At 42.5% G+C, this 24,146-nt stretch overlaps 3 protein-coding genes across 7 annotated transcripts; 2 read left to right on the forward strand and 1 right to left on the reverse strand.

Annotated features, from left to right (window-relative positions):
* Positions 1 to 1,879: 1,879 nt before the first annotated feature.
* On the forward strand, positions 1,880 to 12,144 carry LOC308327112 (schwannomin-interacting protein 1). 2 transcript variants are annotated; one of them, XM_080780280.1, is made up of 7 exons: positions 1,880 to 2,672; positions 3,868 to 4,101; positions 5,015 to 5,142; positions 5,713 to 5,797; positions 7,543 to 7,659; positions 8,389 to 8,506; positions 9,017 to 12,144. In XM_080780280.1, exons 2-7 carry the CDS (start codon positions 3,871 to 3,873, stop codon positions 9,109 to 9,111), a joined length of 774 nt encoding a protein of 257 aa, XP_080636406.1. In that variant the 5' UTR covers positions 1,880 to 2,672; positions 3,868 to 3,870; the 3' UTR covers positions 9,112 to 12,144. The 2 variants fall into 2 exon arrangements, with proteins under 2 accessions (XP_080636406.1, XP_080636407.1); XM_080780281.1 differs by having other exon boundaries at positions 5,713 to 5,791.
* A 1,089-nt stretch (positions 12,145 to 13,233) lies between these two features.
* Positions 13,234 to 16,572, forward strand: LOC308327220 (P2Y purinoceptor 6). 2 transcript variants are annotated; one of them, XM_080780466.1, is made up of 3 exons: positions 13,234 to 13,310; positions 14,416 to 15,066; positions 15,569 to 16,572. In XM_080780466.1, exons 2-3 carry the CDS (start codon positions 14,597 to 14,599, stop codon positions 16,482 to 16,484), a joined length of 1,386 nt encoding a protein of 461 aa, XP_080636592.1. In that variant the 5' UTR covers positions 13,234 to 13,310; positions 14,416 to 14,596; the 3' UTR covers positions 16,485 to 16,572. The 2 variants fall into 2 exon arrangements, with proteins under 2 accessions (XP_080636592.1, XP_080636591.1); XM_080780465.1 differs by lacking the exon at positions 13,234 to 13,310 and having other exon boundaries at positions 13,563 to 15,066.
* Positions 16,573 to 16,576: 4 nt separating this feature from the next.
* Positions 16,577 to 24,005, reverse strand: LOC308327221 (uncharacterized protein). Of its 3 annotated transcripts, none has more exons than XM_080780469.1 (10): positions 23,426 to 23,532; positions 22,974 to 23,189; positions 22,365 to 22,503; positions 21,506 to 21,648; positions 20,708 to 20,760; positions 19,966 to 20,090; positions 19,415 to 19,522; positions 18,863 to 19,072; positions 18,162 to 18,440; positions 16,577 to 17,047 (listed from the first exon to the last, which is right to left on the reverse strand). In XM_080780469.1, the coding sequence occupies exons 2-10, from the start codon at positions 23,177 to 23,179 to the stop codon at positions 16,982 to 16,984; spliced, it is 1,329 nt and encodes a 442-aa protein (XP_080636595.1). In that variant the 5' UTR covers positions 23,180 to 23,189; positions 23,426 to 23,532; the 3' UTR covers positions 16,577 to 16,981. The 3 variants fall into 3 exon arrangements, with proteins under 3 accessions (XP_080636595.1, XP_080636593.1, XP_080636594.1); XM_080780467.1 differs by lacking the exon at positions 23,426 to 23,532 and adding an exon at positions 23,891 to 24,005 and having other exon boundaries at positions 16,579 to 17,047; XM_080780468.1 differs by lacking the exons at positions 16,577 to 17,047; positions 23,426 to 23,532 and adding an exon at positions 23,891 to 24,005 and having other exon boundaries at positions 17,049 to 18,440.
* Between the last annotated feature and the right edge of the window lie 141 nt (positions 24,006 to 24,146).

Genomic DNA, 24,146 nt, shown 5'->3' on the forward strand with positions numbered 1-24,146 from the left:
CCGGACAAAAATGAGGGGAGAAAGAGGATAAACTCCAGGCCCCGCAGGGGGACCTCAAGGAAGTATAGGTTAAAATGATTTAATAATAAATAAATTACAGAAATTGACCCTTTATTTTTATCGTCACCTTGCACAAGGACACCACAGTAGGCCTAAACTTGCTGATTCACCAAAGCATATCATGGATTCACACTTGCAACCCGTTAGGTTACACAGATCTTTACTGATGAGAAAACCTGCAGAGACTGGGATTTGTAGGATAAAGTTCTATTTTTTATTAAAGCAGCACTATATGTAACCCCGGATTTGAACCTGGTTTCCTGCTGACACCGGCTGGGGATAAATTGTTCAGGTTAAAATTTGTGTCAGATCCTAGATCTAGGTGAGACTGAGACATGACCTTTGACATGATCTAAATGTCTCAATAGAAGAGCGGAAAGACAAAATATTAAAGGACAACTTTAGTTTTTTTCAACCAAGGTTCATGTTTTAGGTGATTAGAGAACGTGTTATTTTTTATAATTTTTTTCATTTGCTGCTTTCTTTCGTTTTAGCTATTTTTGACAGGGGGGCAGGGGTATTCAAGAAAAAAAAATTGAACAACATTTTATATCGATTTATTTTATTAAGTACCCAGTACCCATGCAGTACTACTAAATAATAATAAAGAAATCGCCATAAAAAGACGTATTTAGCAGTCTGGCAAAAATAGCTAAAATCCTTAAAACGAAAGAAAGCAGCAAATGAAAAAAAGAAAATAACTCATCTTTTACTTTCTCTAATAACAGCCTAAAACATGAACCTTGGTTGAAAAAAACAAAGTTGTCCTTTAACATATAGGCTACTCTACCATAGAGATTGGACAAATCATATTTTATTCATAAAAAATGTTACATAGTGAGGCTTGAAGTAGGCAGCCTACTAGAATAGCCTATATATTTAGCCTATAATAATTGCGACCATAGGTCGCAGTTTACTATGAAAACCTGCATATCCTGTCAGTCAGTCGTGTCACGCGTCATGTCACGCCTCCATTATGGTCACGCCTCGTGCCATCATGCCTCGTGACACGTCACGCAACCATATGGCCGTCTCCATATAGGCCTATATGAAGATCACGACACTGACCTCATCAAACTGTGGATAGGCATAGAAGACTGGATCATCACCTATAGATCTGCATATGGAGCCGGCCAGCAACTCTACATCTGACCTCAAACACTTAGATCTCCATATATGGAGCTGACCTGTTATGACATTCTATATGTTGATCCTCCCTTTTGATATATGTTGATGTCTCCCTTTTGACTGATACCGGTCTATTCAGACTCTAGACTCTATAGGGCCCAAAGTTATTAGTAGAGTTCTCAACAGGCCCGAAAAGTAAGGGCCCGGCCCATCTGGGCCTGAGCTCATCAAACCCTGTACACAGTACACTCAAGACACTGCCCTGCCCCCGCTGCCACCCTTAGATCTCCATATATGGAGCTGACCTGTTCTGACATTCCATATGTTGACTGACCTCATCAAACACTGTACTCAAGACACGCGTGACGCTCCATATATGACCAGTACAGAATTCAATCCATATGTTGATCTGACCCCCCATCCCAAAGCGCCAACGCCCAGCAGTCTGCCGTCACCCAGGCGGATGCGTAGGCCTACGCAGCGTACACCTCAGAGCCCTCAGGGCGTCTTACTGTTATATTGACTATATAGGCATATTGACTAGCCACATACACATGTGCCGCCGTGTAATATTATTATTATTTATTATTATTATTAAATTAAAACTGTTCTATTCGATATCAGCCAGGCCACAAAATCTGATGAATGTTGAACTTGAAGAATTACATTTTACAGCGTTTAAGCTCTGCTCAGTGGGGTCGTTGTCCGGCTGGTCGTCCCTGAGCACTTGTTGCTTCCTTGTAAAGTACCCTGCCTAGCCTACAATGAACTAGTGTATTCTTCCATACTGCGGTTAGTCGTTTTTACCCATGTGTTTATCTGAGATGTACTGCGCCTCATCCTACAAACTATCTCTCCTCTCATCTCCCACACAGGACAGAAATCTCCCATCTGTTTTGAGTCGTCATCTCCAAAAATTGTGAAACTGGACACCCAGAACGAAGCTCATTGTTAACCCTTTCAGGGCACAGACATCATTGTGTCCTAAACATTGTTTCATCAGAAATCCCAGCCAGGCCACCACAAAGCCACCCGTCCGTCCGCGCACTTTCTTTCCAATACAATACCTATGAGACAATGTACATGCAACAACAATGCAATGTCAATCATTCAAGGAATCTTGGCCTGGGCGTCGCCAAACGGGACATTTTAGCAGTCGTGAAAGGCGCTCTGAGTCTGGATGGGACAGTGTGTGCGCTGCATTGCATAGGGCCAAATAGCAGAGGAGGTTAAAAGTGGGAACAGACTGAGACCATGAAGAGAAGAGGAGGAGGGGAGCTGGAGAGGGAAGGAGGGAGGAAGGGGTTGCCTTCAAGAGGGGTGTTTCCTTGACTTCTGGAAGGAAGAGTTTCATAATAACAAGTCTTTTAATTTGACAAATTATAGCGATGTGATGATGGTTAAAAACGCACGTTTCGAGAACGGACAGGGGAAAGGAGGAAAAACAATGTCAGAGGAGCTAAGGCATGCTTGGATATGAATAGGTAGGTCATGTTAAATGTTGTCTGCAAACTTCCACTCTGTAAACAACAACATTCATTCTGCTGTGTTCCGTTATCGGAGTAGAGAAGAGGAGCGTTCATGGGGGTCTCTCTGGGGGTCCCTCCCTGGACGACATGGGACGAAATGCTAAAATGTACCGCAATAAAATACTGCCATTACATATTCCTCGTACACGCGGTGTCGAGTCGCGCGCAGATCTACAAGCTCACAACGCGTCGCACTATTGACTATTTTCGGAGCGCGACACCATCTTACGGAGGCGTAGCCGAAGTTGGTCTTTTACAGAAGTGTAGCTGTGTAGGCGTGCGCTGGTTTACAATTAGGGTAATTTATGTAAATGAGCAGATAAAGATTTGATTAGGTTGCTAAATTAACACGTATAGGCTACTCAAATGAAACGCTAGCTGGCTCATATTCTGATGGAGAATAGAGACCAACATAGCCTTGGTTTATTATTATTATTATTAACTGTCATAGGCTGTAGTGTAGTCTATGTAGGTATAGGCATATAACCCTTCAACAAGGCTCCAGACTTCCCAAAACAAACTGGTCAGGCTATTACTTGGCCTCACTCCCCGAACCCACCTCATCCATGCCCACTTTGACAGGCTGGAATGGCTTAGGGTTGACGACAGAGTACAGCATCTTGCAATGGGTCTGGTTCACAAGATTCGCTATAGTACACCACCAAGATACGAAGTCAACGAAGTCCACACCCACAACACCAGAGGGAGTTCAACAAACCATGTGCAACCCAGATTCAGCACAAACAAGGGACTAAATTAATTTCGCTCCTAGTCCTATGCCACCAAAATGTGGAACGCCCTACCAAAAAGTCATAAAGAGATGCAAATCCCTTGACTCCTTCAAAACTGCTCTTAAAGGGCACCTACGGACGGCTGCAATTCGAAACGTAAAATCTGAATCCCCCACCCACCCCTTTTCCCCCTCACTGCATGTTTCTTTTCCCCTTTTACCTCCTCTATGATGATTTCCTGTTTTGACTATATAGTTGTGTATATCCGTTTTCTCTAAATGTTTTGATGAATTGAAAATGGTGGGACCTTTCCTTAAATTTTATCACACGATTTTGCAACCCATTTTTTCACCCAGTGTCAATTATTGAATGTAATCCTGGGCGCTACAATTCTCTGCCAACGTTCTTTTCCTTTTCAGAGAATGGAGGGAGGAACCAAGGAGAAAGAAAGCTCAGAGGAAAAAGAGAGTGATGATCATCCCAAGGAGGAAGAAGAGAAAGATGAGAACGGACTTGATCATCAGCAGAGTGCTGCTGCAGGCTCCTATGAAGAGCACCAACAGAACCCACCACCCATCATGCACTGGGAGGATCTAAGCCTGCGGATCGCAGAGCTTGAGAAACAGGAAGAAGAACGGAAGGAACGGTCAAAGGTCAGCCGACTCAGCCCTAAAGATACCAGGGATGTTACACAGTAAAATCCTCAGTTTTAGAGTTTACACATAGACAAATGGACCTGTAAGGCATACCAAAGCCTTTTATCCAAAACTGAATCAGTGGTGGCAAATCTTTCAGGGTGGGGGACGAAGAGACATATAGACGAGCCATCACTGGGCACTCCGCTCAAAACACTTCCAAACACACAGAGTTGAAAACATTTGAACCATGTCAATATGTTGATGTGAAGTTTGTGAACAAGCGCCGCAGATGCTCAGCACCTGGTGCCGCTTCTGGCATTTCAAGGAAAATAATGACCTGAGACATTTCTTCCAGAGTGCGGAATATGTTTTAAATGGTTTTCAATGGGAGCACAGAGTATTTACCCTATTCTGCACTGCACATTTACTGGCGTTTATCAGCTAGCTGAGAGTTGAAATATTTTCAATTTGGGCATTTTAAAGCGTTTTTTAGTTGAGCACCTTGTGTCTTAAGCTGGTTAGAAACACTTGTGGACAGTCAGACATACAGCCCAAGTGTCCATTTGGCTACATTTGTATTTTGTACACTCTCAGGGTTAAAAATGATTAAGCTGCAAAGACATGAAGTCACGATTCTCACCTAAAAAGTGGATTATAAATCTAATCCCAATTCACTCGGTGCCTCATCAAAGGAATTTGTTTGTTGGACTGACACATAATTGGCTGTTGTGACGGCAATCAAATCTGGGACCTTTCAATTATAGGACAGCCTCTGTGCTTCTGCAAGGCCATGGCAATGCTGATTGCATGTGCTTCAGTGCCCTGTCAAGCACATGGTAACAGACACAGCATTGTTCAAAGTGATTAATAGCCTACATGTGGCTTGACCTTTTCTTGATTTCCTTGCCCCTCTTCTCCTGTCCTCCAGAGTGGAGGTGGCATAGAGCTGAGGACCCAGTCAGGGGGCGGAGCTGAGGACAGGCACAGGAGGCTGTGGAGAGCCAACTGGGAGGAGGAGGATGAGGAGGACACGCCGAGATGTAGAGTTACGTCTAGGTAATGAAGGACAATTCAGAATAATCAGACAGTGACTGTGCAAAAGTGCAATGAACACTAAGAGAGGGCCGCTGGCAGCGGCTGTAGCTGAGAGGGTATAGAGAGGTCGTCTGGGAATCAGGTTCAACCATTGGCTAGCCCAACTGCTCCCCCCGCGCTCTCATCGCAGCTATCTGCTGGGTGAAGCAGAAAAGGCCATTTCCCCTCCCCCGGGGACCAGAAAATACTTATTTTTCCCTTTCTTGTAATCTCACTGAAGTAAAGTAAAAAAAGTAATTTGCATAGCCCTTTTTATACAGCCCCCCTGAAACTCGACATGCTTCACTTGAAATGCAAACACAGATATGAAATAGGCAGAAATGGTGCAAACTGACACACAAATCAAGGCAAAAATTGTACTTTCCTCAAAAGGAAATCCATATGATCAGGACATAACGGACAACAAATTAATAGCACAGATAACTTAAAACATAAAAATGGATAGAAAGACAAAAAAACCCCATTATGGTTGACTTTCATACTAAATATTGCAATATAATTTAGGAATGTTTTTGCGTCTCGTGTTCACAGGTTTCACAATCACAGAAACCTACAGCTGTGCTTCATCAACGACAGCGACAGTGAAGAAGATGAGGGAGCCCATAAAAAGGTCAGGGTTTTGACTGATCTCCACCACATCATCCCGAAAATTTAAATACCATAGTTTTAATCAGCGCATATTCACATTTGCTCAAAACTTGATAACTGCATATTATTCGTACAATATGGAAACCACAAGGTTAACCCATGAAGCAATAAATGAGTGTGTACACAGAGCATTCATAGCAAATCACTGTGTAAACAAAGTCAGTGGAGTGTTTTCAACAGATTCAATAACAGCAAGAAGAGGACAAACAACTCCAGAAAAACTTGATCTGCAGTAAAGCACTGGAGCACACAGATATCAGGCAATAAACATTACTGGGCTTTACTTAAGGTTTAACAATAATCCTGAGGCCTTTCCCAGAGTTTCCTGGAGTTGATTTCCTCTATCAATGTTGCTCTGCTTAGAGAGCACCAGTTCAGCCTACAGTTCCCTGCTTTAGTGGCTGGAATGCGAGAAACGTCTTTCTTCATAGACCTTTATTTCTGTGTCAGCCAGTCGTTTGCTATCACAAAGTGGGTTGGCAGATGTTCTAGGAAACCACATGCACGCACGGTCGCACGCATGCACACGCACACGCACACTCACTTAATATTTCTCTGACTTGTTTTTTCTTTCCACTGCTAGTGATAATGGATGAAAATAGAATCTCTAATGCTGGTCACAAGCTGTAACCGCTCCTATCCAGCAGAATAACAAACGCTCCAACTGATATCTCAAGGTGGTTTATTTCCGTGAAAAACTGCAACACAAAACATAACAATATTCTTTTAAACACAATGAAACATGAAATATGAATGTCCTTGTTGTCAGTCAATCATGATGTACGTATTATATAAACAACACAATGAAATGTACACAAACAAACGATCGACAGAATTACAACACTGTTTACAAACAAACAAAACAACAACATGTAACATACCGTGTGCGCCTTCTGCAGATTATTTTAGGAGTTCAGATAAATTCTTGTTCTTTTTTATATTATTTTCTTTCTTATCTTTTGTGGAGACTCTCTGACATGAAAGAGCTCCTCTCTTCACCTTGGCTCTGTTTGTTCTGCTCAAACATGCCAAAACCCAACAGGTGATGAAATGAGGTGATTAGCTGCTTAGGTGAGCCAAATTCAACCTGCCCATGAACCAGACAGACCACAAATACAGAGCACAGTAGATGGCACTATCTCACCATGCATTTACCATATGTACCCAAATAAACATACATATTATAATGTTCACATATTATACATTTTCAGAAAGGTAAGCAATAAAATAGAATGTTACAAAATACCCATTGCTGGGACAGCTAAACAAAGTTGTAATATTATACTTTATTGATCCCTGTGGGGAAGTTGGTCCTTATCATTTGGCCCTTCCCTTCTACATATAAGGAGCGGAGTATACGCACTGAGCAGCACTCTGGGACCAGAGCTCAAACTGTAAGACCATTATGTCCATTTTGGAGTGAGGGCTAGATATGCAGATATAATAAATGCTTCTATAGATTCAGGTGAACTATTTTAGAAAGTTAGTTATGATTTTGTGCAACATGTTTTCAAAATCTTATTTCCTGACTACCTGAGACCGAGGTCTCACCCTGCATGCTCTTTCCCACCCAGACTCCAGGTTGGAAAACACCCAGTTCAATGGCTTGTGAAAACCGGTGTCCGGGCCCAACAAAGAAAAAACAGTTGAGAACCAGTACTTTATTTCACTGTTCTTTTACTTTGGCTGCTAACTGTACGATGTCTTGGCCAGGTTTCCACGGGGAGAGGTTGTAATGGTTACCATCCTTCTGGTCTGAAGCAGGAAGTAGTAGTGGCTCTGAGGGCTCTGAGAGATAAACTGTGGAATGAACAAAGACAGAAGGAGGAGGTGAGTAGGACGTTTCAGAAGCCCTTTTTCCATTTGCACTGAAAGCTGCAAATCTACTGCCGACATTCCACATTGGCTTAATGTGGTAATAGGAGCTGGTGTTGATTTACGTAAATTAGGAGTGCAGTTAATTGTGATTTTAATAAAATAATCAATTTGGGGAGGGGTGATTTGGGGCATGTCATTATTGGTGAATATTTTCAAGACAAAACAAACTAAAATAGCAAACAATAGCCGATCTACAAACTCACAACACATTGCTATTTTTGCAAACCGTAACCCTCCTACAAATTGTGTCCAAGATCCACGCAAATTGGTGATGACATGCACTCCGAGGAGCTCACTTTTCTAGTTTTTTAATACAGCTACTGTATGTTATGGATTATTACATAATGGGAAAGAGATTCATGGTGGGACCAAAAAATCTAACAAACAACGTGACAAACACATGAATAGGGAAAAAAGGTTGGAAAACGAATGTAAGTGTAGAGATAGAATAGAGGAAGAGCGAGAAATAACTGTATGTAGGGCATAAGATTATTGTTTCTTAAACATAAGATTTATGTTTGCTGTTCCAGATGAATTAAGTCAATCTCTTTGTGTGCATTTCCTTGTGCATCTGTGTGTGTGTGTGTGTGTGTGTGTGTGTGTGTGTGTGTGTGTGTGTGTGTGTGTGTGTGTGTGTGTGTGTGTGTGTGTGTGTGTGTGTGTGTGTGTGTGTGTGTGTAGAATCTGGCGAGCAGCAGTGTTGTGGCCAAACGGAAGCGTCTGGAGCACTGTGAGCTACAGAACTGTTCAGTGCAGCAGCTGGTTGGCCTCAAGGAATCACTCCAACAGGACATACAAGGTATGCAAACATGCATTCACGTAATGCAAACACACACAACTTCACTTGCATGCACGCATACACATTGAAGCAATGGTGTGCCTGTGGCCCCCGGGGACCCTAATGTGGCCTCTGCACACATGGCAGACATGGCAGACCCCTGAACAGTGTTTGTGCCAAGTTTGGTGCAGATTTTAGCAGCGCACAGGTGCACCTGTGGCACCCAAGAGTGTACAACAATTTATTTTAACATCCTATGTTAAGCATGAATTACGTTTATAAGGCACTGAGTTCAATTGAGGATTTTACAATGTTGTTTTGCTTGTTGTCTCGTAGTAGAAATTGAAACCTGATCGGGTCCTACTGCTTCCCTAACGTGGGTCTCTGAATGAATGCATGTACATTGCAGTCATTCAATAATACTATGTTGTGTAGAGCATAGTGAATATAATATGTACTGTCTTGTCTATCAATAGTTATCCTAACAACCATTATGTTACTCCTTCCATCCCCATCTCTCTCCTCTTTTAGACCTGAGCTCTGAGCTAGTGGCCCACCTGCTGGTGCGAGACCAGCTGAGGACCAAACAGGACGCCATGCTTCTGGACGTACAGGACATGACGTAGCACCAGGATCACCTGCTGCTACCAAGTCTAGTAAGCCAACACAGAACCATCAAGCTCCCTTGCCGCCAACATGGATGTGTGGCCACTGTGGAACCAGCATGAGGACCAGGTTGTTATTGCTTTGGCCAAACAATGCTTGACTTGTGATTGACCTGGTGGTTTATAGTCCTCAGTGGAACAATGAGGTGTGTTAAACTTGGATATTCAGGTTACATTTCTATAAACACATGAGTGGCCATTCCACTCCAGTTTGTGTTTATTTTAGAAGGACATCAATGAGGGAGTCAGCATAGGGGACTCTGGGAGGGACATGAGTTAAGATCTCGGTGGGACCTGGCTCATATGTAGACCTGGAAGATGTATGTACATACAGGTGGCTGTAGAGATAGCAGCCATAACCATTACTCTGGGCATCTCAATATGAGAAATGACACATTATTGAGAATTCAATCCCGCCCTGTTGACTGGACAGGAAGTGACATAACCTGAACATCCAGGACAACTGGAAATGACATTGCCATAAAACCATGTCAACCTAATAAGACTAACAGGTGGCAGAACATCATCGGCTCCCCGAGTAAAATAAAGTAAACCTCGGTAAGCATTAGTGACAGCCATATATCCATGCCACATCCATTTATAGCCACGGTTAAATTCTGGCTAATGAAGACACTATTTCACTAGCCTAGTGGCTATGGAAGCCATTTGCAATGGGCTAGTAGATTAATAAAATGTCTAATCTTGCTTTCAATGGAACATAACAGGAACAGTAAAACATGTTTATATAGCTCTAAAGTGCCATCTGGTGGACATTCAATGTACCTTAAATGGCTACATACTGTGCATTTGATCAATAGTGCCAGTGAGAAGGGAATCCAGGACAATTGCTGTTAGTTACAGGTCCATATAGAAAGGGAATGGGCTCCTAACCCTGGCAAAGATTGTGCTGTGCAGTTTACGCCACACAACAGTGCCAAACAACACAGAAGTGCACAGCAACACTCGACCAAGCTTGGGAGCTGAATGTGTGATTTCCCTTTGTTCTGGAGTAGGACGTCAGATCACAGGAAGAGAGTGGGTCTTTTAGGGAAAAGGAGGAGGTGATTGTGACGTGACTTTTTGAGTGTGATGGAAAGTGAAGGCTTCCTCCTGCACTCTTCAGGAAATCCTCTGACATTGTTGAAACGAAAGGCATGATGGACAACAACATAATATACAGTCTCAATTATCAAAGTGCAAAGACATCCCAGCGAGAGTGGAACAACTAAAGTGATCAGTCTTTTTTCAGCAGAGGGTTGTGCATTTTGAACCAAAACCGACTGCAATGTTCCTATTAGTGACCAAGCAACCAGTGGCTGATTCTCAAAGGTTTTAACACAGTTTCCACAGTTTGATATGCAATGCATTAGGCCTCTGATCCCCATTTGATTTATCTCTGGACCAATGTGCACTGTAACATCATGAGTATTAATTTAACTCTGAGAATGCACAAATCTTTCCAAATGGACCTGTGATGGTCCATTTGTTACACTCTCAGAGTTACAGATCCATAAGGATCCATTCGGTTCCTAACTATAATCATTAACTGGTGACTGGAACCACCTCAAGGACCCCTGGGGGTCCCCAGACCCCACGTTGACAACCACAGGGTTACGTGTCCCCATTTCAACTTGTGTTTGCCAAAACACAGATACACAGACATGAGACAGTGTGTGGCCTTCCCTGCCACACTATCACATAAAATCATAAAATTAGATTAGGGCATTCAGCCTGCTTGAGTAAATCCAGACAATCATTTATATAAAAATGAGAGATACCAGCTTTTCACAAGTTTTATTGTGCTTTCTTTTATTTAGTACATAACTTATTGTTACTATAACAAGGGAATACTCCACTTACAGTATAGACTGTGTACGAGGTTAAAGAGATTTATTTTTCCTCTATTCTTTTGTTTGGTTCAGATTTCAGAACTAGAAATGCTAACTTTTAGGATCTTAGCCATATCAGACCTAACAGTAATGCATAATAACTTGAATAATGCCATCTTTTGATGAAACTGTTCTTTAATGGTTCCATAAAAAGGTTTTGTGTTGGGTTTTGATCATTCATTTCATAATCGTTTACTTATCACAAGGGAATAATCTACTCATTATACTTATTATGAAAATAATTTGAATGTAATATATTGCTACAAAGGTCCACAATGCCAGTCAGTCAATAGAAATGTAAGTACTACTTGTCAACTTTGAGATAGCTGTTCTATTTTAGGAGGGACCTATGGATATTGGATAGGTTACAAATGAACAGTACAAAACATGTATGTATGTAGACCGTGTTGAGATACAGGCTTATAGCACTTCTAAAGTTGGCTTAATAAAAGTGGTATCATCTGTGGTTTCAACAGTGATATGGGAAGTGTCCTCTATCATAACTCCAACATTTGTTTACCATTTAAGTACCACCAGATTAGGAGACGGGATGCTGCTAGTCACTTTTTTGTGTGATCTTGTGCCTTACTTAAAAACTATACCTATTTTGTGATTTCCATTAAACAGTTGCAGAATGACATTCACCCCATGTCTCCCATACAGAAATGTTTTGATGTTGAGATGAGTGAGGGAGAACGTGTCTGGCCTGCACAGAGCCCTGACCATAACCCTATCAAACATCTCTGGAATAAGGTGTTGTATATAGGGTCTAATCGCCGAAGTGTCTGACCTCACTATTATTGCTCTTGGCTATGGTTGAATGAATGTAAGCTAATTAATTGCAGCAGTGTTGTTCCAACTTGTGAAAATCCATCCCAGAATATAGTAGAGAATGTTATTAGGATGGAGCAACCAATCAATGACCATGATTTGCTTGTCCACTAATGTTTGGTCATATAGCCTAATAATCATGAAAGAAAAATAGGTTAGTGTTAAGGGCATTGGACTTTTGTACTTACCTAAAAAAGTTATCTTTAAGTATTCTTTCAGTAATTCTTTTTATCTGAATTATTTTATGTTCAATAAACGTCATAGGGTTATTTAACGTTCTTGCCCTTGCTTTGTTTATTCATACCACTGCTACCTATGTGCTGCTTGACCTGTGATTGTCTTTTGATGCTTGAGCACACATCACTGCACGCTTAAATAAACATCATGACGCTTGTCATCTTTGTGTTTGTGGATGTCAGTTGACAAGCTTGGTGTTAATGAAGCACACAAACAGTGACAAAACGAGGGATGAGGATGGGGGGGCAACAGTGTCCGGGATGACTGACCCAGAGAGAGAGAGGGAGGGGGGGGGGAGGGGAGGAACACGAAGGATTGACTTCTTTACAACCTATGATCTGTGTTGGAGATGAAACAGACAAGCAGCTACTGATGCCGTTTCTTCCATAGTCGTTTAGCTAATGGGTGACTGAGACAACAGAGCAATCCCTGGAGAGGTTTTCATTTTTGAAAGGTCAACAAACCACTTGTAACTACAGAAGCAGGTAAGTGAATTAGTGCACCTGACCCTGAGTTGAAATGTACTACTCAGTGTACTTATCAATCTATAATTTTTATCAGAGTAACTAATTTGTGCATTTTTTTATCTCACAGCCTCAAGCAAGATCACAGAAAGAGGGCACATTGATACTATTCTGCAATTAATTCATATCACATCTAAATGCATGTTGAGTAATAACTATCCTTCAACAACTAGATTTAATCATTTTCTGTTCTGTAAGAATAAGAACGTGTTGAGTCTACTTCACTAATAAGTAATAACTTAAAGTTCATACAATTTTCATAAAAATGTGTCTTGTATACAGTAGGCCTATGTATAAAAATGTTGAATACATGTCTAAGTTTAGGAAACGAACTGGTTAATTTAATAAGATACCATACCCTCAAAGCATCAGCATTCATGAGTGAACCAACAATAGAAAGCATTGTTAACGTATTAATTAAACTATGTACTTTCCACTCTGTTGGATTCAGCACTGCAGTGATAACATGATCAGAGTCCCTGCAGCTTCTTGTATTGGGTTTCATTCCTGCAGTTCTTACTGAATGAATGGTGATCAATTATTTACAGCCACACTGAAGGTCAGTGGATTGGGCCTGAGACCCTTAGCTCTGGACCGAGACATTTATAACTACATCCACTGTGGAAAGGCAGGACGAGATATATGCTGCAAATGACCTTCTGGACAGGAGCATCTACAGGTAACCGCTTACTGTAGTTTACACTAAACTATGCCTCTGAATGCGAGTGTATGTGGGGGTCTGTGTTTTAATCGCTTACTCATGTCAACTTGGTGTTCAGTGGAATTCCCGTTATTAACATCTTTAATGTAAACTGGGAGGGAAACATTTAGTGCATACACATCATTTTGTTTTAATCCAGGCTGACATGGAATTCTAAGTAAATGTTATTATTTATAATGCTCCTTACAAGAGTTACAAGGTACTGAGCGACTATACAGAACGCAGTGATTTGTGTAAAATGATATGGCAGAGAAGTATCAAGTTGAATTCGTTATAGTACATAATATACTGAGAATGTGCTCGACATATGATATGCAGTATAAATACTGTATCAATACATATCACTTTACTCATATTTATCACTCCACAAATATGCATTATACATTATTCATTCATTCATACATACACATTTTATTTTCTGGCATTGGTGCAGTAAAATGGACCTTGGAACATAAGTTCTCAAACACACATTTCTCCCCCAGTATAACTTCCTTGTTGTACACTTGACCAGTGTACCACACGGTGGTCTACAACTACAGTACACACACATGTACATGTGCATACAAACATTCCTCTACAGCTGCATCAATGAGATATGCCCCACTGTTCAACTGCACACAGCTAAAGAATTGTTGCAAAGAACAGCCATGCACTGTCCTGTTGCACTGGTGTGACATTCAGTTGTCTTGCCACGTGAATGTTATTCACTGTTAAATGTATCTCCATTGTCGCCACGACAAATTCTCACCATTTCAAGTGATTCAGTTTACGACCAGAATGCCTCTCTGCAATTACGGTATAGGGATTCTTATGTTGCGAAACAGTCAGTGACCTTGTTCCAAAACATGAGCTTGAATTTACAATTTAACCATGGTCAAAGTAGCTTAGTGCTGGAACATACTACATACGGTAGGCCTACATGAGTTGAGGGAGGTTTCCGGAAAACTGTGTTAATGATTGAGGGACTAATAGTCCGAGACATACTCTTCATCAGCAAAACACATGCAGTACATTCTGAGAGTGTTTCCAAACTAATGACCGTTTTTTTCCCCCCTTGTCACAGTACACACCTTATCTGAGGAACGGACTGCACAGTGGAGTAATACTCCACCAATGACAGAGAGTGATAGATAGATAAATAGACAGACAGAAATGACAGAATTTGCCCTAACTAGGCTGCAATGAGAGCGGAGCGTGAACATGACAAGCCACTTCAGAACAGCCCCAAATAGCGGCCAGATATCATGGGGTTGAACCAAGCTTCCAACGCCACACCTGGTAGTGCTGGCACCTTGTCAGGGATCCTCCACCCCAACACCTCTGGCACAATCCCCGCCCCACCTCTGTCCACCTCCGCCTGCAGCATTGACGAATCCTACAAGTATGTCTTCCTCCCCGTGTGCTACTCCCTCACCTTCCTCTTCAGCCTGACCCTCAACTCGGTGGTCCTCCTGCGCTCCTGCCGGCACCGCGGCGGTTGCCACCGACGAGGGCACGGTGGCGCCCGGCGGCGCTGGAACACCTCGCTGATCTACATGGTGAACCTGGCCACCACTGACCTCATGTATGGCCTCTCCCTGCCCTTCCTGGTGGCCAGCTATGTGCTCCGCGACCACTGGGTGTTCGGGGACTTCATGTGCCGCCTCGTCCGCTTCCTGTTCTACTTCAACCTCTACTGCTCCATCTTCTTCCTCACCTGCATCTCCATCCACAGGTAGGGCGCCTTGAATTCCCCGTTATCAAGTTGGCATGCACACTTACACACAAATGTCATCATCCTAAAAGGAATTCAATGTGTGAATGCAGTCTGTTGTCTCAAATCAGTCTTTCGTTGGAAACAAAGTTAGAAACAGGCTGTCATTTTAGCTTTGTACTTCCAGAAGTTCAGTGGAGGATACAGAGCCAAAATGTCAAAATTTCTGGTCCAAGGAAAAGGCCCACAAAGTGTACCTGTGAATGAATGAATGAAACCTGTATTGCCCCTAAGGTCACTAACACAAAACCTGCCTTTCACTTATATACTGGGGAAAAAAGGACAGTAGGGATCCAACATCTTTACTACAGGACATAGCCACAGGGCCTGGCTTGCAGGGATAAAACCTGTGAACCTTTGTCTACCTGGCAGTCTCTGTAACCACAAGACGAAATAACAAATGTTAGCAACATTATGTTTGAGTAGAAGCAGAGTGACCTCAGACATGATCCTCTGTCCACAGGTATTTGGGTATCTGCCACCCAATGAGGACCATCACCCTGGAGAGCAGGAGAGTGGTGAAAGGGACATGCGCTTTGGTGTGGGTGGTGGTCTTCATCCTCACATGCCCCATCTTCAGGTTCGCCCAGACTGGCTATGTGCTGAGAGGGGGAGTCTCAGGAGAGAACATGACCAGATCCGAGGGGGAGGGTGGGAACATCGCTATCAGTGGTGGCATCTCTCAGGGATATGTGAACTGTTGGGACGACGCCATAGATAAGGAGTTCGCCGATTATGTACCATACGGGATCGTCCTTCACCTGTTGGGCTTCTTTGTCCCCTTTGTCATCATCGCATGGTGTTACTCCCAGGTGGTCAGGACAATATTTCGAACCTTGCGTTCTCCGCCCAGTTCGGTGGAAGGGGGTGAGGATGGGGTGGCCGGAGACGGGTCAAATGACGGCGCTAGGGAAAGGACCTCGGTGTCCATATCTGGCTCGCAGCACTCCCACTACATACGCCGTCGCAGGAAGTCCATCAAGACCATCGTCACCATCACACTACTGTTCGCCCTCTGCTTCCTGCCATTCCATGTGACCCGGACGCTGTTCCTGCTGATGCGGAGAGGTAAAGTCGGGGGCTGCAACACCATGAAGACCGTCTCCATCTGCTACAAGGTGACCCGGCCACTGGCCTCCTGCAATGCCTGGCTCAATGCTCTCCTTTACTTCCTGACGGGGGACAAGGGCACCAGCTGCTGCTGGCTGGCAGGACCCACTCTCCGACGGGACCGCCGCAGAGGGTCCCTCTGGTGGCCACTGAAGCTCCTAAAGAAGGAGGGGGTGGGAGAGGAGGATCAGGAGGTGACTGAGAAGGTAGAAGCAGAAAGGGAGGTGGGCACGGAGATGGAGTCCAAGTCTTCAAGGGTTATCTTCTAATAGAGCAGTGGTTCTCAAACCTTTCAATTTCATAACTCTGAGTGTACACTCTCAGAGTTACAGACCTTTAAGAAGGGAAGGGAAACCCCTCAAGGAACCCTGGGGGTCCCCAGAACCTACTTTGAGAACCGCTATCCTAGACAAAGCAGGGGTCTTAAATCTATTTTAAACTATGGACAAACAAATGAAGGGAGATCATAGTCCGGGACCCTTGTACACAAAAGATTTCAGCACTTTTATCATTAGTGATGAGATATAGACTATATATTGTCTCGTTTGTACGTGATAAATACAATGAATGCTAAAAATATGAAAATGTTAAAATGTGGTTGGGGGTGGGGGCATTCCTGCTTCAAAAGACATTGCACCGTGTTGTATTTTAATCCCAGTCTCCAGGGTGGTGGTACTAGGAACTTTTCCCCCACTTCATTAAGGTTTGTCGTTGGATTTGTGTCCCCATTGTTAACTTGCTTATGGTTAACATGAAGTACTGTGGATCAATAAAAGCCGTCGGCTCTGGAAGGTAAATGATCTTCTCCGTTCATCTGAAGGAAACACATCCGCTGGGTGAAAAACAAAAATGCTCATTCATTAAAAACATCCTCAAGTTATTGCTGAGTCATACATTCTCTGTCCGTCACTCTGTCACAGTATAAACACACAGACACACATGCTCTCGCTGTCTCACACATGTTGGTCCATAGAATAAACAAACAAACACCTCTGGAGATTATTGGCACTTTATTGGCAATGGAGTGACTCAGAAACTATTGCTAAATTTAAATATGAATTATGGACTTTATAGAGTAGTAAATAAATAGATCAATAATTTATTTTGAGTTTCACTTCACTATGTTAGGTGTTGACGTTAGGTGGTCTTGACCAAATGGTCAAGACGGTTTTAGCTTTGTCCCTGTGGTGTGATATGTCTTGTTGCACGTTGACACACGTTGACCCTAGTGATTCAACGCATGGAATTCAATGGCCCAAACCACACCAAAGGGTCAAGACGGTTTTAGCGTTAACTCCTTGCAACCGTTTGGACCCAAGGAGTTGCATGGTGACCCTTTGGTGTGGTTAAGGCTTTAGAGGCACAGAATAGGCCAGTTTAATTATATAGCACATACACAAAGGTGTGCTTTCTATACAAAATGCATTTAAAGAGAAATACAGATATGGGACTTAAACCCGCAACAACAGAAGAACTGGGAACGACAACAAATAAGACTCTAACCCACATACTGCATGGGACTTGAACCCACCCCCAAAAATATTTAAATAGATTCCAATTGAAACTACAACACAGGTTTATCTAACAGTACGGTACCCATCAACATGAAATTGGTCACTATTAATAAATTAATATGGCTATCAATTTATAGTAGTGAGAGGATCAACAACTCACATGTGTGTGGTGCCTGTTCATTAAAAACATACCCAGGCTGTGTATAAAATGGATGCACATCCTGCTACTGTTGAATTAACCGACCACTAGGTGTCAGTCTATGATCAAGAATGAGAATGTAGAGTTTGCATCATGGGGTAAGCCTAAAATATCCCATATAAGATCTATTATCATCTGATATATTATGCATATATAGATGTACGCATAATCGCATATCAAGGCACTCATTCACGACTTTGGCGTTCCCTCAGCTCCCACTGGGTGTCACTGACCAGTTGGTAGTTGAGTTTCCTGTAATTCCGAGGGTGAACCTGTCTCTGCCTCCAGACCTCCTCATATAGGCTTTGAACGACTGGGGCGAGCGAGGGGAAACCCCCACTGCGGGCTAGAGTCCTACAATACTCCCACTGGTCCTTGTCCATTTTCAGCAAGTGTCTTTGCTGGACACCGCGCTCCACCTTGATGTCCTTCTCACTCTGCACCTCCTCCTCCATCTCAGCCCTGGACGGCAGCGACACAGTGCCCTCCAGAGTGCCCAGAGCAAACTGGACCTGCAGGAGAGAGTAGAGACGATGCAGTAGGACGGTGACTATTTGTCTGGGTGTGTCGAATGGATTTTTCACCGGTATGTGAATTTGATCAGGACCCGTTTAGAGCACTGTTTCCCAAACACTGGGTCAGGACTCAGGACCCATTTGTGGGTTGCGGATATTTTTTGTTTCATATATTTAGTTTTTAATTACTATTATTTCAAAACATTAAAAAAAAAAAAAAAATCCTAAAAAAGTTAAATGATTCTTTCAGTAATTTCATGAAGAAATCAAAGAAAATTATAAATTCAGAAAACAGATGTTTATGAAGTAGTGAAAATGGCTGATCTACAAGCTCACAATGCGGCGCGAAGCGACGTGTTGTGTGCTTGTAGATCTGCTATTTTCACCAATTTGGGTCCCAATGATTTTAGAGTACACACCTGGCAGTGAAAGTGTGGGAAGGGGCAGATGATTTTGCAGATGCCAATGATGAACAGCGAGGGGAATGCTGGTGGCATCATGAACCGGTAGAGAGGAGTCACCAAATGTGGTAGGATCTCCAGGCCCAGCTTAGCTGGGTTAAGGAAGGGGTAGGTGAAGTTGTACCCTGTGCACAGCAGCAGCACCTGCGGCCGGAAAAACGACCCGTCCTAATAGCAGAGCAATGTTAGAACATTGGATCAATTGTTTTCCTTTTGCGTTTTCCTTTAGTTTCCATGTTTTGTGGTTTCACAAGAAAAAGAGTGACTTAAAATATGAACAGGGATAAAACAAAATCCAATATGCCATTGTGATTGTTCTAATCCTCACAGGAACATCTTTGGAGAAGTACAATACAATTATTACAATACCAATTCAATGCACTTGAATTAAAGATGGGTTTGACATTTAGTACTTACTACACTCTTTGGGGTTGCACTACTAAGTCACCCTGGAAAAGCGTGTCAAGCCCTAAATTTTAAACGTTGAATGGTATCATATTTTAAGCTAACCTGGAAGCACAACGACCCGTCCTCCTGGACCCCAACCACTGGACTGGCCTGCTGAACCCCCGAGGGCAGAGGGACTGTCAGAGTGGGCTTACCATGGCTTAATATCACCTGTAGAGAGGTAGAGAAGAACATGCGACACTACATTGTGTACTAACTTATAATGTGGTCATGAAATGGCATATGCATATATGGTCTGCATATCTATAGCGCCTTTCTCTAAAGAGCTTTACAATGTGCATTATATGTTCAATAAAACCCATTCACACATACTCGTACACCAATGGTGGAGAAACCATGTAAGGCACAAACCCACTCATCGGGAACTGTTCAGTGCCTTTCTCGTGTAACCAGGAGGAGGAAGTAGTTACACTCAAACGATCACAATGGAAATGAGCAATCTAGCTTTATTGTGCTTGTCCTTTTGACAACCTGTTGTGAGCGACGCACACGGTGGCCCCTTGAACCTGGGGCGCTATTTAAACAAAACACTCTTTCATCAAAATCTTCTTTTAATAATGTATATAGGGAATGAGTGAGAGAACAGTAATTACCTGGGCGTCAACACTGGCAAGTTCAATGGCGATATCTAATCCTGACGCCCCAGCTCCTAGGACCACTACAGACTGTCCAGAGAAAGGCTGTGGATACCTGTAGGAGTGACTGTGTATCACTCTACCTATGGATAGAAGGTTGACAAACAGAGGTTGACAGAGGGGGTATCGGCTTCAAGTTAGTTTTTGTTTGTTTCCACCATTGTCAGTTAATTTTGTCATTGCTATGCGTACTGGAGTCTTTGCCGTTGCCAATCTCCAACTTACACCTATAAATTACAACTGGGCTGAATGGCTGTCAGTCTTTAAAGGTCCCTCAGCTTCCTGTCTCTCTACACTTTCAGCTTTAAAAAGCCTTTGAACCGTACTGTGACAGCACTGGCTAAATATCAACAGGTTGTTGATCTGAACCAGGACATTAGACTTAGATTTAACCATATGAACCATAGCGTCCATATTCTGGGGGGGGGGGGAGAATGTGGAGCTAAAGAGTTAAAAACAGTTGCCCACCACCACAGAGACCCAATTTCCCCAGATAACACACATATATACAAAAAAAAAAAAATGTTCACAGAACGTATATCACATTAAATGTGATATAGCATTTTTAGAAATGAACAGACTGTCCAGAGAAAGGATGTGGATACCTGTAGGACTCACTGTGTATCACTCACTCTACCTATAGAGTGCATTAGCATCAAGAAAGATGGATGGAAAGGAGATTCATTGCTTTAATCTTCACCTTTGAAATGTTCTATACCCGGGATGGATGGGATGTGCGGGTCAGAGTAATGCCTAGAAGAGGAGTACATTTTCATTTACTTTAGAGTCTATAAGACGAAGATACAGTCAGTACGAGTTCACAAAAGATATAGACTAGTTTAAGGACAGGAATGCTCCTGCTCCTGAATTTTGAAAAACAGCCAATAACTAATATGCTTTGATTGTTAGCTGTAGCTAACATGCAAATGCTGCGGTAAAACTAAACACTGCACATGTGTATGTATAACAGTAAGTTGGCATGCATGTGTATAAGAATACACAAATCAATATTGGTTTAATGGTTGCAAGAACTGGAGAGCACATCTTTTTGGAGTCTCAGTGTTTCTCAGTAAATGTTTTAGTTAGTGTGGTTGTTTTTCAGAGACAGCGTAGTATATAGTTCAGCACTTTAGCATTATATCTATACCATATAAGGCTTGTTATTATCAATCTTCACCTTGCTGCAGAAAATCCTACAGTATGCACACAGATGGAAACAGAGGCTTCTATCAGTGACGGCTGGCCTATAATGTGCAATGGGGCGACACACCGCCTATGCCCTATGAACAGAGCACTACACAAAGGCTTATAATATAAGCTTTTCTATTATATTTGCAACATTTAGCTTAATGGCAAAAGGTAATATATAAAAGATATAAGAGAATATGCTTCTCTTTGTGTCCACAGGACAAAGTATTTGTAATGTGAACGAATCATATTTAGTACAGAATAGAAAAGACACAGCCAAGACAAGTGTATTCCCCATCAAACGTCTTACCCAGTGCAGACAAAAACGGAGTCAAACATCTCTGTTTTCTGTGATCCTGTCTTGTCGGATGTCGTCACCTCCCAGCTCTGTTTTGACCTCTGTGCTTTAATTTCCACAGTGGCAGGATTCACCTCTTCCACTACTGTGTTGAACTGAACAGTCAGTAAACAAGAAGAGAGATACCAGGTCAAATACTTACAAATACAATACAAAAATACAATATTTTATTTACACATTTACATCTGTGGTTTTCAATTACTTCCAACCAAAATAAAGAAAACTTTTATCAAAAGGTTCCAATAAATAATAAGTGTTGAAACACAATGTGCTGTGACATACCAAATTAGTAAATCAGAAAGGGGAGGTGGGGGATTTGGGGCCCTATTTCTGCCGGTGCCTTAAACCTTATCCCTAAACGTCTTTGCTTTTCTTTTTTTTTACCACTTTGAAAAACATTTAAGGCAGGCTGTATCCTAAACGTTAGAGCCCATGCCATGGTAAGAAAGTTACTGCTTTGAATCTGTACTCCAGGTGGTGAGAGCTTCAGACATGGTGCACTTAACTGAATTAACTGAAACCACCATTTGATCAGTATCTAATATGCTTCATGAAAGACAGTTCAGTGGTAAATAAGTTAAGAAGCATGAATGAGCGTGACCTATAGGGATGATTCTTACCCTGCTGGCTGTCACAGTAGCGTTATGATTCTTACCCTGATGTGAGGCACGATGTGATGGCTGTCACTGTAGCGTTATGATTCTTACCCTGATGTGAGGCACGATGTGATGGCTGTCACTGTAGCGTTATGATTCTTACCCTGATGTGAGGCACGATGTGATGGCTGTCACTGTAGCGTTATGATTCTTACCCTGATGTGAGGCACGATGTGATGGCTGTCACTGTAGCGCTCAAGGTATCGCTGGACCTCCTGGTGTAGCAGGAAGCTGGGCAGCTGGGGGTCAAAGGGGAAGTCTGGGAACATCATCACCTCTTTGGGGAGATTGGTCCTATGACGCATGAGAGGATGAAAATTGAAAAGTGATATTTCTTTGTTAAAACATTTTTTCCATTTAAACAATTAGGCACTATATTCTGATCATTGCTATATTATTTGTCCAGTACCAGGGGTCTCAATCAGAAGAGAGAACACATTTATCGGCTTGCCTTCAAGTGTTCCAATTCAAAATTCCTCTGCTCATTATTCGTTTCATCTCCGACCTGAAAATGTATTTTATGTTTACTAGAGTTGGCGAGATGTTTAAATAAAAGCACTTACATCCCTTTAAACGTTAATGACTAAACGGAATCAAAGTTCTGTAGAAAGAAAAACATGAGTGCCAGAGACAGAGAGAGCTTGCACAAGTGCCATGCCTACATTACAAACCGAAACATGGCATGCTGGACACCTACCCAGGGCCCAAGACTACCATGAAACCAAAATGGTTTGGTCAGTTGACCAGTCAGCATAGCAACACACCTGAGGTCTCTGTACATGCTGCTATGAATGGGCAGGCCATTGTCGTAGCAGCCCACACGCTCATCGTAGAACCAGGTGCCACCGACATGCTCGGTGAGCTCATAGACCACAGGAGGTTCAAAGGCTTCGGGACGAGCCAGGATGTGTCGAGCTGCACACAGGCCAGCGGCCCCTGCCCCTATGACTGCCACACGCAAACGGGCCATCCTCACGGCTCTATGAGAAATGAAATGACAAACATTGGATAAACCTGGTTTGTCTCAAATTGATTCACAAATGATCAAGGGACATAATGCTGATAAACTGACAGACAGACAGATAGAATGAGACACGGGCAGACAGACAGACAGACAAAAGGAGAACTGAAACAGCAAACTATTATCCAACAATAGGCCTAGGCCTACATCATATCAATCACCCTCACGGTTTTGCAAAGACCACAGTGATGATACCTGCTCTGGTGGTGTCAAAAACGCCCGGAATAATATTGAGAAGTCTGGCCTGAGAACTTAAGACAAGTGACATTAAAGGCTGTAACAGCCAAAGTTGCAACCTCCCTCTCTGTATAGCCATTCATTGACTGTATAGACTAGCAGTACGGTACCACAGCTGGACTTTGGTACAACGAATTGTTATGCAGACACGTGACATTAAATGTTTTACGTGCAGAGTTGAAGAGAGGTACAATGTTTTGGACCCAAAGTTTGGCCCTCGTCTGTTAAAGAATTAGCTAATGATAACATGGAAGCCGTTATACATCAGATTTTCTGGCCAAATAGCAAACTGGAAAAACTGCTATTCGCGATGTGCATAGCCTACTTGGGTTTATTATGATCAGACGCATGATAACCGCATATAAATGCACTTATATAGTTACAACAATATGTGCTGCTATTTGTACTAGTACGTTAAATTACCGAGTAATAACTCCCAGGGCTGTCATTTTCCATTTTCATTATTCCTCCATCTACTTTAGATAAAATATCAAACCGTGGAAGATGTGCATCATGTGCACTACTGGCTCAGAACCATAGCTCAGAACAGAACATTTCATAAATGTTTATCTTCCGGGTTTCTAAAGAGTAACCAAGTTGAATCATGCATTGCTTTAGCGCCATCTTGTGGCGTTTTCAAAAACAATTCGTTACACGTCAGATTGCCATAATGTTTTGA

Source organism: Protomyctophum bolini (assembly GCF_963924005.1).
Source record: "Protomyctophum bolini genome assembly, chromosome: 13".
Lineage (NCBI taxonomy): Eukaryota > Metazoa > Chordata > Actinopteri > Myctophiformes > Myctophidae > Protomyctophum > Protomyctophum bolini.